A 15,268-nucleotide genomic window follows, 5' to 3' on the forward strand; every position below is an offset into this window, starting at 1 on the left:
ACTACTTGCTAGATAAATATTCAATTTGATCCATCGAACCGTGAAATTATAATTCACCCGGCTGACCGATCGATTGCGTGCGCGCACGCTTGGCGTATGCAAATTGTGTGGCTTTGGTCTGGCCTGTCTCTCCCTCTCTCTCGCTCTCTCTCTCTTTCTCTGTCTATCTTTTCCCTTTTGCGTGCGGTTGAAGGATCACACGGAAGCGCGCCGAGTGAAAGGGTTTTGCATGTGCAAACCATGTGTGCTAACGGTTTGTGCGGAAATTGCACGAAGCCAAAGTATACGGCGAGCATGCTGCATCATCCATAAAGCTGCGTTATAAAGAGATAGCACAAACGAGGAGGCACCAAAAAAAACCACTCACTCACAGAAACCACAGCCGGACATCATCTGGAGGAGATATACTGGCTGGCAGGAGAGAAACGGTTGAGAAGCCTCTTCCATCTGCTTGTTGTTGTGTTGATGGTCGTAAAAAGCGAAGCACGGCGAACGCTCTCGCAGTGTCGATGATAAGTTTATGGCGATGGCGATTTTTATATGCATGTTATTGATAATGCTGAATGAATGAAGGAGGCTATTAATGAACGTTATGCTGCAAATTGTCCTCACTTAAGGCCCTGACCTGTCGGGGCTGCGGTCTTGAACTCTCGCTTTTACGGGGCCGGATGACGGGGACGAAGACTAATGAACTTTGGTTGCGGTTTGTGTGTTGAATTGTTTCCTCCGAAACGCTCGTTGTCTCTGTTTCTGTGTGCTGATTTGAATGAGTCTTCACTTTGAATTGTCATTGAACTTCTTGAGATCATTATTGAGACTATGTTTTATTGAACAATCACTTAATCAAAGTATTTTCATTTCCTTTTCAGAATCAGCATTCAACATTGATTGTGCATGAAAAGCTATAGATGAATAATTAAAGCTGATCTTCCGGGTGAAACAATGTAAGTGTCTATTTAAAAATAACACCATTGATCTTTAGATAATGGTTGAATCCTCGTAAATCATCATCTCGAATGAAAGGTGAAATTAAATTGACTTTCAAAACTGTTTCATTAGAACGAAACGAATAAGAGTAGCCGACAGAGAAGCGAAAGTGATCAAAATTGGAACAAACTTTCAACTGCACTTGAGTACTGAAGTGTGTTTATTTTTATCTTATCAATCCAACAGAGCGTTTGGCACATGCCGAGTGGTGGTGGTGGTGGCACTGGCGTGGTAGCTGGAACTAAGTACCATGCACTTCCTATTACTGCTGCCACTTATCTTACCACATCCCACGTGAAGCTTTCGCTCGCAAAAACCACACGAGACTCCTCACACGCCGGGCACGAAGCGTCAATAAATCAATTCCATTCTGCGTGAAAGGACGGAGCTCGCGCGACTTTTATTTGGCTTTCGATTGGAAAACAAGCGGTCGAGGCCAGGACGCCCTCCTACACGTCGTTGCAGCCGGTCTATCTGTCTGCACCCACCACCTCCTGCTGCACTCTCCGGGATGATGATGCACCGCGTGAGTCGTTTGTAGGTCTTCGGCAGGATTTTGTGCGTGATTGGGCGCGAGCGTACTTTTAGAAAGTGTGACTTAGTTTCTGTACAACACGACAACACGACACCATTTGGGTTGGATGTAGAGGATAGGAAGGAGTCGAACAGAGGAAGGAACGAGGTTGAGATTGAGGGCACACGGATGAAGGCTCGGGAGCAACGCTTTGCCCGTGTGCATCGTGTAAATCACACGTCGACGGGCTAGAATCAAACAATATTTGTTTCTCCAGAATGCAAAGAAGGCAAACCAAGGAATAAGACAGCGGCGTACACTCAACCGCACGTGATTTGTTGTATGCTATTGGCTGGATTTCTTTTTCGGGGCTTGGAGAGTTCGGCTGGTTGTTAAATTGTGTCAACGGGAAGATAAATGGGGCAAACATAATCCATCTTGCTCGTGTCGTGTGCTGTTCGATTTCCTTCTGTTTCATTTCGCTTTGCCGTCCTCCAAAACAGAGCAGAGATCCGGTGTGTCGGTGCAGTTACACATGCAGCTGAGGGGTGCCGTGCGATGGATGTTTATTTCTTGTGCTCGTTTGAATGCAGGCCGTATGAAAATCTTGGTTGTCTCGTGATGATCACGAGGTTCTTGTGATTACAATTTGACATACTTTGGGTACTATATCTTCTCTCAGTTGTCTCTTTACTCTCTTCAATTTTTCATGGTTTATTCACCATTATTTATTATATAATTCTTTAAAAGAAGTATATTGAAAAAGCACTTTCTATGCCATTAGCGCATGTTCATGCCTATACAACCAATATCATGCAAAAAGCGCCTAAAAGTATGCAATTTGCTTGTCAAAATAGAATTATTATGATCTTCAAAAGATATACTAGTACTTTGAATGTAACTCACATTGTAATTTTAAAGTGAAAGTCTTAAACTGAAAGGAATTCATTAATATTTCTACGCATTAATCTACGGTCTTTATTGAATGAAATCCTACGCTCTAGCAAATATGATAAATGTTAAGGTCGTCCAATTGTGCCAATTAACACGGTTCTCCTGTTCGATTGTCGAACAGGTTGCAATATTCGAATGCTCTCCCGGAAGTGTAAACGCTCTCCCGAATAGCTCGTCGAATGTTTCCTCCCGGGAGCAAGTAGGTGGACACACAACACCTTTTGTATGCGGCGTGTCCTCGATACTGTTCCTTAAAATCCGTCGCCCGTCGAGGCAAGTTCATGGAACTACTCTCGGTGGTGCTTGCTCACCTTAGAACGGCTCCGCCATGTGTTGTCCGTGCACTCGTAAAGAAAAAAGGATGGAAGGCGGCTACTTCGTCAATGGCCGGTCGGTCAGGTGTCGATTCCGTCACCCGGTGTTCACCGGTGCGAAGGTGAACTTAATGCCATTTATGGAATGATTCAATCGTGTACAAGTGGGTAGGCCTGCTAGACGAATGCGACTCTCCACCGTTCGGAACCGGACCGCGGGTGCTGATGGTAACGGTAGGTGAAGGACACAACGCTCTTACGCTACAGACTCGCTGTTACCTTCCGTCAGGTGATCGCACGGGTGCGCACCAACGATCATCGATTAAGCGATCGTTTTGGGTACAACTGGCGCGGCAAGCATCGCTTGCAGCTCTTGAATGAAGTTATCGAGCACGCGGACCTATAATTGGGCAGGCTGCTTTATAGCCTTCTTCGGAAGCGATTCGCTTGTGGCGAATATCCCTGCACTCGTGGTTTGGTTTCGCACAAACCCCAAGAGCTGCAATCGGTGCCAAATGCCTGTGCCCTGTGCGCTAACCACCTGTCGTTTGTTTAATGATTACGCGAACTACTGGACGTTACATGATACCGGTGGGGCCCGCCTCCGGGCATTAATTCCTTTTTGCACGAAGTTATCCACCGAGGCCACATTTCTTCCTTGAAGAGTGTAAGGCGAGATGAGAAAGAGAGAGAGCAACTAGGGCGTCAATTTGGCATAGACAACCTTCGCGCATGTCTCTCTTCCTGCTGATGAAACGTAAAACAAGTGAGAACCACTATCGAGAAGACATAATTGAGCAGTTCTAGTGCATAATGTGTGCTGGTACACCAGAGAGACAGTTGGGGTCTCCTTCAGGCTCTGGAACACGCCTCGTGTCTTGTAGAAGGCGAACAGCGAAAAAGCAGGTCATTATAATGCATTATCGCGGTCGTGTGTAGCAGCGCAAGAATCTTATCTCGTTCAGGGCCGTCGATGATGATGAATGTTCGTTGTAACGAAGCAACATCCTTTTTTCCTTTCTCTGTCCATTTCCGTTGCGCAGTTACACTTGTGGAAGCGCCGAACCAGCAAGAAGCTAGCACTGAAGAGGGCTGTAAAAGTGCATCCAATGCAAGCATAAGAAGCACTGTTGACACATTCGTAATGAGTTAAGATGTCAAAAGAGTGGGAGACGTGTTTGGCGGCTCATTAAATAGAAGTTGTTTTTAAAACAATGGGGGGCATGAATAAATATTATTCCATCTTTCAAGGGCTTTGTGGTTGAGAGGTTGGAGAAGCTGAAAGTTATTTACGTTCACATGTTTGAAGCACGTCTCCTCGGAGGATTTGAAGTAGTTTGTTGAGTGTCATTGGCAAAGTGGAAATCAAGAACGAAAAAATAGCCTTATGTTGGAGGTGAAATTGTGAACTATTGTTGCGATAAATTGCTTTTACGAAGCAGATGCTATGCTAAGAATAGAAGAGAGTTGTGGGAAGAAAAGATTAAAAATTCAAAACAAATCTGATGATGTTATAAGAAGCGAACGAAAACAATTCTTTCTGTAAAGCCTCGGCTTACCGGTTTAATCGATAATTTGTCCGTCGAAAGGGATCAAGAATAATGTAAATTAACCCTATTTTCTCGTTCCTGTCCCCCCTTTATCCAGCTTCTGTCGTCACATTTCAAAGTGACAAACTGTCTTTCGGCTGCAAACCGCAACCGCAAACATCGTTACACACACACCGCCCCTAGATCGTATCGTACACTTTAAAATAGTTATCAAACAGATGCACCGGTAGTTGCGGTCGCCCTGGTCCGGATGTGAGCTCAGCCCACCTTTTACACCGCGCGCTCTCTTTCTCTCTCTCTTTCTCTCTCTCTCTATCTCTCTCTCTCTCTCTGCCTCTCTCACCTCTGAGCAACATAACGAATGGCTCCCAGCGATCGGGCAGCGAGATGCGCGGTCTTGTGCGGTTGACTTCTTGATGAGCTGCTTTAATGCGACCATTGTATGCTAAACTAGTGTCAGTGTGCCACTCGCACGGCGACTCAGGGCAGGGGCGACGGTACGTCTTCGTTTATGTTTCCACCGGTGGGGCAGACACGTGCGTACATGATGATGTCAGAATTTTCCCACCATTTGTTTGGGGAAGCGGTGGGGAAAATGTATCGCTAGTCACGATCAACCGTCGCAGCTACTGATCCGTACGCACACCCGCGAATGAGGAGGTGGGCTTATGGTTCCCAGGTTTGTGACAGCTCTTTGATTTTTCGAACGGGAGTCTGGGATGATGATGGTCGTTGATGCATTAATTTGCCCCGGTAGCGATCTCCAAACGTACCACAACAAATTACACGAGCATTTTCTTCTGATTGACGTTTCATCCCTTGGGGGGATAAACTACAACAAAACTCGTATGAAGATCGGGCACCATAGCCGGGCGTAGCTAATAGTGGTGCACCCGAAAACAAACCACCCTGAGTTTTTGTATCTCTTTTTTGTTCGCATTGTTCGCGTCTGTGCTTTTGAATTGGTTCGAGATTTCGGGTAATGATCTCGCACCACCGTCATCAACCCGACGAACGTCATGATGTAACTTACGGGCTGTGTGTTGTCAAATTTTATGCAACATCTTACGGCTGATGTCTTGCAGCAGCAGACGGGATGCAGCCGAGTTGCAAACGCATTTAATCAGTAACTCATTTGTGGCCAGGTGTGTGTGTGTGTGTGTGTGTGTGTGTGTGTAAAATGCGGTCTCCACAAAGTGGGCCAAAAACGGTATCAATCAATGACGTGGAGCACCACAGAGAAGACAGAGCGAGAGACACTTTGAAGCGTGCGTTTATTTCTTCTGTTGCTGCTGTGTGTTTCTTTCTCTTGTGAAATGGACCAAAAATTGCACCCCGAGGGGATGCGATCCGAGAGAGATTTTTTCCTTCGTTGTTATCTAAGCACACTATCGCGCATAACAGCCAGGCAGCAGGTGTCTCACAACATTCCAACCGCACAGCAACGCGTCCTTGGGTGCTTAGTAATTTTAGCTTTAATTTGATTGTTGAATCATAGCTCGCGTGGAAGGTGTTACCATTTTGCGGCATTTGGACTGTTTGATTGATACTTTCCGGTGCCGGGATCACACACACGCACGCATCGAGATAAATGACAGTTCCCTTTTGCCTTTGACGCTGAGATATGGAATGTACCGGACGTAATAAAACGGGCTCCAATTTAAAACCCTTTCATGTCAAGCACTTCAAAGTAAGACCGTGGATTTGATAGGAAAGCAGGCTATTACCTACCGTGGTGTGTTGGACTCGTTTCGCAACACCAATCATTACCAGAGTGTGAGGTGATGACGACGACGACGACATCGGCTAACCACTTCCGAAGTATTGAGGTTGAAGTGCATCGGGAAAACGAAGGCAAGTTGTCGCCCCTTGGTACGTCCGTTGACCAGCAGATCGTTAAGCAGCGTTGGGTGAGAAGAGATTTGAGTTATCGTACTTGTTTGGGACCGAGATTTGTGATTCTAACGACTTCTAACGAGGGACCAGGGAACCATCTCAGAACCTCAGAATCACGTTTTTTTATGTTCTATTCTATTCAAAAGCCGAGTGCATCATCATTGTAGGTTTATTGCCTTTTTGATAACTAAATTGCCAGCGTGTGATGTCTGAGAACGCTTTCGAGGCGGATAGATTGTTCTATTGTTGTTGTGTGCCCAGGAAGAGCAGCTTCGTGCGTCCGGGAGTCGCGTGTTTCATTAGACTTCCTGCTACAGTGACGCCACTGCGCGTAAGCGCTCATTCTGACTCCCAATACGCGCGTGTTGCCTTAATAGAGGGTTTAAACATCAGGCAGCTGCGCTCAACTTTTTTGGAAGTAAAAACACGCAGATAAACCGGATCTATAAAGTGAGTTTTTCTGTTCGATCGGTGGTCTCAGAAGATAATTAGCAGCCTCCGACAAATTTAATCGGTCAGCACCGCCGGCAGGCAGTTCAGCGCCGTTTATTACTCACTGGGCTCTCTTTGCTTTCCTTTTACGTGTTGTCGATCGAGAAAGAAGCACAAAGAGAACGACTGGGCGACACCATAAATAAGGGCAGTCGGAAGGAAGGCATGCCAAGGTGTGTGTGTTCGATAAAATGAGGCCAACCGAAGATACAGCATCTTGGCGGCTGCGAAAAGCTCGAGAAGAGAAGCAGAAAACTCGGACCCGCAATGCTTCTTGCTGATGTGTTTGGAAGGCAGCCTTGTGAAGGTCATCTCTCTACCGGCAAAAAAGCTCCGGTGTCTGGACGTCCCTGGGAGAGGTGTGTTTGGACAGAGATGTGAAGAAGAAGCAACAAGGGGCCGCCGAATGGTGTGTGTGTGTACATCGTTCGATTGTTTGGAGGCCTTTTCTTTCGATTTGCCGAAAAGGGTGTCATGTTACGGTTGGAAGTTATTGCTTATTGCGCTGTTTCCCTTTTCCTTTTGCTCGGTATTCCTACTTTCCTCTGCCCCTTTACTTTTGAGGATGAGATGGAGCTGTATGAAAGATAAATGAGGAACATCTTTACAGAAACTGTTTGTGTTGCAGAAAGTATTTTAATGTAAAACAGAGTTTGTAGTTGTTCTTCTCCAGCCAATGTGAGTCATTCCAGAAATTGCCTTCCTCTCAAGATCACAATGCCCCCCCGAAAGTCAGTTGTATTTGGCATCCAAACCCGCCTACCCAAAATGTGTTGTTAATCCGTTACCATTTACTTCTCAAGTCTTTGCTTACCGATACTCTCTTCAAGACTTGCAAGTACCTTGAACCCGAACTTTGTAGCAGAAGTTAATTTACTTCATGGTGGTTGCTGTTGCCGATCGCAGCAGCAACCATGTAATCTATCCTCTGACCATGTTTGGGGCTAGTAGCATTGTGTTCTTCATGCGAATGCCTGTGTGGTGGGTGTCAGAAATGGTTCCAACGTGAGTTCACTTTTTACCTTTCCTGGGGGGTTTGGAAGCATGCGTTTCTTCTTCACGAGCAGTAAGTGTCAGTAGAGGGTTATCCGCAAAAAAAAATAAGAGCGGGCAAGTTATTAGGGCCTTCGTGCGTTAGCAATTAAGGACGATGACTGTCGATCGGTCGTAGTTCACCAAACATGGAGCCAAAGTTTCGACACAGCACCGTGGTGGACCATATTTTTTTCCATAACCGACGCATCATCTACGGATCGAACGAAGGCTAATTAATTCAAGCCCGCGAGAAGAGTTCATGTATGGACATACCGAAGAGAGACGCGCGTCTGAGGCAAATGAAATAATTATCGCTGCCTTTAATGTGGTCCGACATCAGCATCAGCAGCAGCAGTGATGTTTTGATGCTGGGCGGGTAATTTGGAAAGCATGGCAGCTTTTCGAAGCACTGCGAAACGCTCTTCCGTTCCACGCAGTTCCGCCTGTGTAGGTAGCAAACATTGTCGTCCACCCTCGAAAGCATGAAGATTAATGTTGTAATTTAAAATTGCTCCCTTGGCGGGTGTATCGACCTTAGATTGAATGATTTAATAAACTATCTTAATGTGCCGAATTAAGTGAAGCAAATTCGATTCCCTTCGTGCGCGAAAGCCGGCAAAATCAGTCGCCGTCGTCGTCGTGTCAGCTGCAAAGTTTAAATCGATAACTCCGACCAGCGGAAATCTTATTTCGTGATTGAGCCATATTACCGATTCTTCAGTGGGGTGACATACTTCCCCCCGGACACGTGTGAAAGTATGCAGATTCCGCAAATGGCTATTAGGTTGGTTTGTGGCGTGTGGTTGGATGGTGTATCCAATATCTGCACCATTTCATCGCGTTCGCGTGTCGCCGGGTAGTTATAGTAATTTTTCCTGATACGCCAGCCAGCATTCCACGCAACGAAGGAACGGACCGAGTCGCATCTATCAGGGAACGATCAGATTTTCTTTCAGTGAAGTTTTGTTTTTGCGACGGCAAACGAATGCTGGTGGGGAACACGAGAAGAAGAGTCGTCATGCAATAAACTAAACCAACCACACCTTTCATGCCTCGCTCTCATGCCATGGGATGCGTTTTGCTGGAATGGAGCCGGTTGTCATTCGCGTTGCAACCTCCAACCTCCTGTTGGATATTTATTTCCAACCACCTTTTTTAATTAATGCAGTGAAATATGGCTACCGCTGCTGCTCCTCCTTGCTCGGGAAGTTTGTTTACTACCTTGTCAGCTGGAAAACGATAGGCGCTACACGCGCCAACGGATGAAATAGTGTCGTCAACGTTCAATAATTACACAATGAAGAGATACTTTATGGCACAGTTGTTCGTTGGCGGATTGTAATTTGTTTTGTCGTTTTGCATCGGGAAGAACCTGTTGTAGCAAAATACGGTCACGAATATGGTGTCTTAATTGATGTATTTTGACTTTCGTATGATAAATAGGCGTTGTTGGGAATAGCGTGACTGACTCGTTTTAAATCATCTTAACATCTAAATCAGAATAAAGGTGCTTCAATAATGCTACACAACCAATAAGACAAACGCAGATACTTGTACATTGAACCAATTAGTATGTGAAGACTTATCTCTGTACTTCAATCCATATTGCCAATGGTCCATGTGAAAGATTTTACGGATGAACAAACAAATCCTTCCGCTTTCTTCCACTGTTCATGATAGTTAGGCATAATAGAACCCCTGTCCAGTCCCTTGTGTGTACATATTCCCCTCATTATATAAATCCTCCTTCACCCCAAGGCGCTTCCTTCCTTCGCAGGATAGTGTGACGGTTGGATTTTCGAATCGATACACGCACCGTAATAATGTGCATTTGCCGGTACAACAAAAGCGGAGCTTGCCGTATGTCCATTATGGTTCCGCTGGGAGCAAGTAGCAATAGCCGAACGAACCAGGGCACACAGGGGTTTAGCAAAATAAAGCGCAGAATTGTGTGTGTAACGCAGCGGCCGAACAACGGTGAAGTTCGTCGTCTCCACGTGTCGAAATCGATTGCACATGGTTGGACGCGAAACGAAAAAGGGAGGGCGTATCTCGAAACACGCCAGGAGGCGGCAGAGCCGCTCAGCAGCAGCAGCGCAATGAGATCGATCGATCGTGTTTTTCGGTTTTGGGCGTTGCTGTGTAGTCGCGCTGGTGCGCTTGACGGACTCCTCCATGTGCAGTGAAAGTGACCGGTACGCGAACTCAACCTTTTGACCGGTTGATGAAGCAGCGGCTGAAGCGTTGAATGCAACTTTGAAAATAAACATTTTTATGCATTTTTGCTAATGTGTACGCCTGGGGGAGTGTGGCGGACGTGTGATGTCTGTGTGTCCGAATCTTTAACGGGTTTGCTTTTTTGCTACACGGTTCATGGTTTTTGGAGGGAGCGAGTCATGCTGTTTTTTTGCACTATCGCTGCTGTTGACCGGAACGGTTTATGTGTGTTGTTTTGAGGGTGAAAATGTGTTCCAAAGCTAACGCTCTAACTCCCATAAAGTGGCACACAATGGCTTGTACGTGCTGTTTTTCATTGCTTCTCGGTTGCCCAATGCCATTGTATGCTTGTGGAATGGAATAAAAGGTATCAAATTGTAAAGCAACATTTAACGCAGAGATCTCACTGTGATGAAGTTAAAATCATGACCTTCTGATTGCAGCTCACAGTTTCTATCAAAAGCATTGATTTTTGTTCGATTCTTTTGGACAAATTCTACAACCTCTACCACCCCCACGAAGGCTTCCAACATATTCGTGCTAAATATTTGATGTCCAAAGAAAATTTGATTCTGCTACTTCTCCGTGCTGTCCCTTTTTTTGTTTGCTTTCGGATGTCGAAATGAGATACTTTACCAGTGTGGTTCAGCTCGGGATGGGTAGATTTTTGTCTCAATAATTGAGTTATCCGTGGAGCAGGATTTTGTGACGCACGTCGTCTGCCCCTCTCTCATGCTTTGGCAAATGACACCCTCAACGTTGCGTTGCGGTTCTGGAAACATTCATTCTAACGTGTTGTGCACGTGCGTTCGACTGCCTGCCTTGCCTGTTGGAGAATATAACATTTTTCATATTCAACACGACACCGACCGAACACGAAGCTCATTCGCCCTCGAGGGATATTGCCAAAATAACGCCCCAAAATGATAGTTAAGAGGAGGGTGTTTCGTATTGTTGCTGTATCGACGGCCATTCGTTCGTGTTAGTTGAAGTAAAACGTATTGGACTATCCAAGGGGAGGATGAGGATTTAGATTGAAATTATTTCATCGAGGAAACGTGGGCTGTAACATAATCACCGGCTCATCAGAACCGAAGGCGTTCGGTTGCTTTCAAGGGTGGTGTCGTTCAAACAGTCTGTCGAATCGGTAAATGGGGACTTTTTCCATGGAATGTTTGCAGTTTTTCTCTCGCAGAGCAGTATTTTTATGATTTTTCTACCAAAAATGATCTCCAATACCTCCATTTCCGTGCGCAAAAAGTGATCCAAATGCCATTCACTTGCGATTTCCGCTCGATATATCAGTATGTAAAACGGCCCCCTTGTCTGTACGTCTGTTCGACCTGTCCGGCCCTGTCCACTACTCCGACTGAAGGCAACCGGAAGGCCTTTAGGTTATGGCAGAAATCGAAAACGAATTGCTTCCTGCTATGCTGGTCGGTCGATTGTGTGAAGTTTATTTCCTCGGTTTTAGCAAACTCTAAAGCTTGGTGCGCACACAAAACCAACCAATTCGCATACGATTATTCAAATGATTGTTGAGTGCGGTAAATGAAAAGATTTTTCTCATTTATTTGCACGGTTGTATATAGCCGGAGTGTTGTATCGGAAATGGGAGGAAGTCTTTGGGTTTAGTGTTTTATTGGTTGTGTTTTAGAAAGCAGCAGCCTTTCGGGTTTTGTTTGTTTGGCTGCATCCGGCCTACATCCGGGGCTTATCTTAATGTTGAAGGCGCAAAGCCTGTAGTGTTGCGAACAACCGATCAGAATAATTCAATAATTTAGCACATCGCTTTTAAAAGGCGCTGTAATAAGGAAAGATTTGGCGTTCGTGTGCGCTTCAGTATGGAAAAGTAAATTATCTTTAATTGCCATATCGTTCGACTGTGTTCTTTTTGCTTCGTTAACGCTAATGTATGCAATAAGTAAGGCACTCACTGCACAAACAAAAACCCTGCACAACGGAGCATGGTTGAAGAAGTAGCAACGACAACGACGATTGATGAGCAAATCGTGAGCGAAGCAATCATTTTCGAGCATTATGGAGTATCATGTTGCACATTACCGCCCCAAACCGGAGAGTGCACCCAGGGGTCGTCATCGTCGTTGTGCCTTTTTCTCACGAAATGTGTACTGCACGAGTGCAAGTTCGGACCAACTGGAACCAAGCATGGGAATGAGATTCGGTTGGTGTGGAGGTGCTTTATGGATTTTTCTGCAAACGTTGCAATGGCAGTGCGCGTGCTTGTGGATTATTGACGAAGACGTCAGTGTAGGGCAGGGAAGGTCGACACGAAGATCAGCTCATCGTAATACATCTATAAGCCGTAAAACAAATCTGTAATCCCATACATTAAAGATATCTTTGATTTAATCTAAATTATCGCTTGCTCCACAAATCGATCAATACTCTCTTGCTTTTCTTCAACAAAAAGAGAGCATAAAAAAGGGCGCATTATCAGTGCACTCTCATCGCAAGGTGTCCGGTTTTTATCAGCGGCTCACACGCTTTGGACTGTCTTGCGATAAGATAGGCGGCGCCGAAAGAGATACGAACGGAAACAAAAGCCCCAAAAGCGTCCAAAAGTGTTTGCAGATTCACTCGTAATATTTGTGTCTCAATTTTACTACGCAATCCCCCAAAACAAGCCCTACCAATTTAATAATTCGTTATCGCTTTTCCCTCTTTTGCTTGTTTACAGAATGCTTCCCATCAGCTGGTCGTGATTGCTAGTGGGCAAAATTCCGGCCGGAACGATTGAAATGATACTGCGTGGTAGGTGAAGCGTGGAAAAGATACAAACGCCTCCGACCACCTCACAGCTGCATGACGCAGTCGTAACTACATACCTTCCTCCCCAACCTCCCCATTTTGGCCTTTCCCACGATGGAGGACGTAAATCAAGAATCTACCATACCGGAGGTACCGCTGGCCACCACCACCACCAGCACCACCGATGAAACGCAAGCACCGAACGGCGACGACACTGAGACCGGCGAGAATGAGACGGAACTGGAGAAACTCGTCGGGCAGGACGTAGACTCGACCAAATCGTCGATGGAAAGCTCCTTCACCGTGACCGACTGCAACTGCTCGTCGCTGATCGAACGCACGGACCAGCTGGACGCGAACGAGCTGCAGCTCGACGCGAAGGTGACCGAACTGATTGAGGATCTCATCAAGCCGCCGACCACCACCGGGCCGAATGGACCGGCCGGGTGTGAGGAAAAGTTTAAAGTTCTCACGATCGCCGACGAGGCGGAGGAGAGCGGCGTCATCGCGGGCAAGGGAGCCGGGGATGGTAGCGACAGTGGGGTAGAATTCGGGGCCGGATCCGGTTCGCTTACCGACACGGGCGTGCTGCAGCGAGCGCTCAGCAACAACAGTGCCGGTTACGCAAGCAGCTGCTGCGGTTTGGACGGTGAGCCGACCGGGATGAGCATGTCGTGCAACTCGAGCATGATAAGCTACAGCTCGGATATCTACGACAAGACGGGCAATACGGTGGTGCTGTGCGGGCGGCTGAGCACCGACTACTGTGCGAGCGAGGGCGGCAGCGAAAGCTCCTCGGTGACGGGTGGGCCCGTCAGCTCGGCCCTGCGCAAGGCGGGCAGCACGATCAAGAAGAAGGTGGCGGTGAAGGAACCGCCCTCGAACCGGTCGCCGCGCAAATCGACCGAGAGCGTGTCGAGCAGCGGTCGGAGCAGTTCCCGTTCGCGCGGCTCTTCGCTCGGCCGGTCGGTGTCGCTGAATCTGAAGACGATACCGGCGTCGGCGGCTAATGTGGCGGCGGCGGCAGCTGCCAGGGAGCGGGCTCGTTCGCGTGATAAATCAGCCTCATCGGCGGTGGGGGCTGCAGGGTCTCCCAGCGTCATGTCTACCAGCTTGAATCGTGCTCTGCAAACGCCCACCAAACCGATGCCACCGCCGAGACGCCCGCTGAAACCGGACTCGCTTCCGACCGGCATTAAAGACTCACCGTCCGGCCAGCGAGTGACCGTGTCGCGCACTCCGTCCATTACCCGTGGTCGAACGCCACTGGGAACGCCGACGGACGATGGCAGGTGGCCGTCGGTAGGCGGGAAGGGTGGCGTGAGCTGCAGCGGTGGCAATACGACACCTCGTTCCATGCGAGCAAGCTCCGTCGCACCGGACGGAGGCACCATGTCCATCAAAACACGCATCGGACCACTATCGCTGGACGGTGGCAAAGGTGGGACAGCAACCGGATCGCCCATGAGTCTGCCCAGCGGAGTGGATAAATTTGCCACCCTGCCCCGGCGACGCAAGGAACGCTCGGCGGAGGATCTGAAGGCTGGCGTCGGCGGTGCTGGATCCGGTTCGCGCTCAAACTCGGTGACGCGCGACCAGTCCACCAATCGCATGGCAGTGTCACTGTTCAAGAAGCTTCCCGCGAGCAGCAAAGCAGCAGATCAGGCAAGCCCTGGGAACAAAATATCAGCCTCGTCGCATCCACGGCTCGCTGCGGCCACGAAAAAGCTCATCCACAAGACGAAGATCTACCACGAGACGAGCGTCCAGACGGCCATCACCGGCAAGGACGTGGAGGACGCATTCGGCGGTAACGCTCGCACGGTGCGCATCGATGCAGCCGAGATGGTCAGCAAGCAGACACAGTCCGACATACGCGACAAGGAGCTGGAACGGTTGGAGGAAAAGCTGAAGAAGGTGACGGGCGAGTACACGTCGCTCATGTCGAAGCTGTCGGAGAAGTCGCAGCTGGTAACGTCGCTCGAGCAGAAGCTGCTGGTCGAGCGGGAAGAGAAGCTAGCGGCGCAGCGCGAGCTCCAGAACAACACCGACCGTGTGCTGGGCATGCTCGAGTCGATGCAAGCCATCCCGGCGGACAGTGGCGATGGCGGGGAGTGTGACAGTTTGCTGATGCTCGAATCACAGCTCCAGCTGTCGGGCAATGTGCTGGAGAAGAAGCAGGAAGAGATCGTGCGGCTGCAGACGATCTGCCGGGCGCTGCAGATGGATATGGAGCGGTCGCTCAAGAACCAGGAGGAGCTGCTGCGCCAGAAGACTGAGCTGGAGGAGGAGTCGAGCGAGATGCAGGACTTCCTGCAGGTGGAGAAGCAATCGTGCATGGACGCGCTGAAGGAGGCGGAGCAGGAGGTGAGCATGCTGCGGCAGAGTTTGCTGATGAAGGAGGGCAACATCGAGCGGCAGCAGGAAGAGTGTCGCCATCTAGTCCGAATAGCCGAGCAGAGGAGGTAAGCGATGGAACGATTGTACTAAATCAAGCGATCAGTGTACTAATTACGAATTGTTTTTGTTTGCATTTT

At 48.0% G+C, this 15,268-nt stretch overlaps 1 protein-coding gene across 1 annotated transcript in view; it reads left to right on the forward strand.

Moving 5' to 3' along the window:
• Positions 1-15,268, forward strand: part of LOC120948878 (uncharacterized) — a 43,937-nt gene that overhangs the window by 22,175 nt on the left and 6,494 nt on the right. Inside the window, exons 2-3 of the mRNA XM_040365712.2 lie at positions 870-944; positions 12,661-15,196. Coding sequence (XP_040221646.2) covers positions 12,846-15,196 — 2,351 coding nt within the window. The 5' untranslated portion in view covers positions 870-944; positions 12,661-12,845. The remainder of the gene's footprint in view (positions 1-869; positions 945-12,660; positions 15,197-15,268) is intronic.

This window comes from Anopheles coluzzii, chromosome 2 (genome assembly GCF_943734685.1).
Source record: "Anopheles coluzzii chromosome 2, AcolN3, whole genome shotgun sequence".
Classification (NCBI taxonomy): domain Eukaryota; kingdom Metazoa; phylum Arthropoda; class Insecta; order Diptera; family Culicidae; genus Anopheles; species Anopheles coluzzii.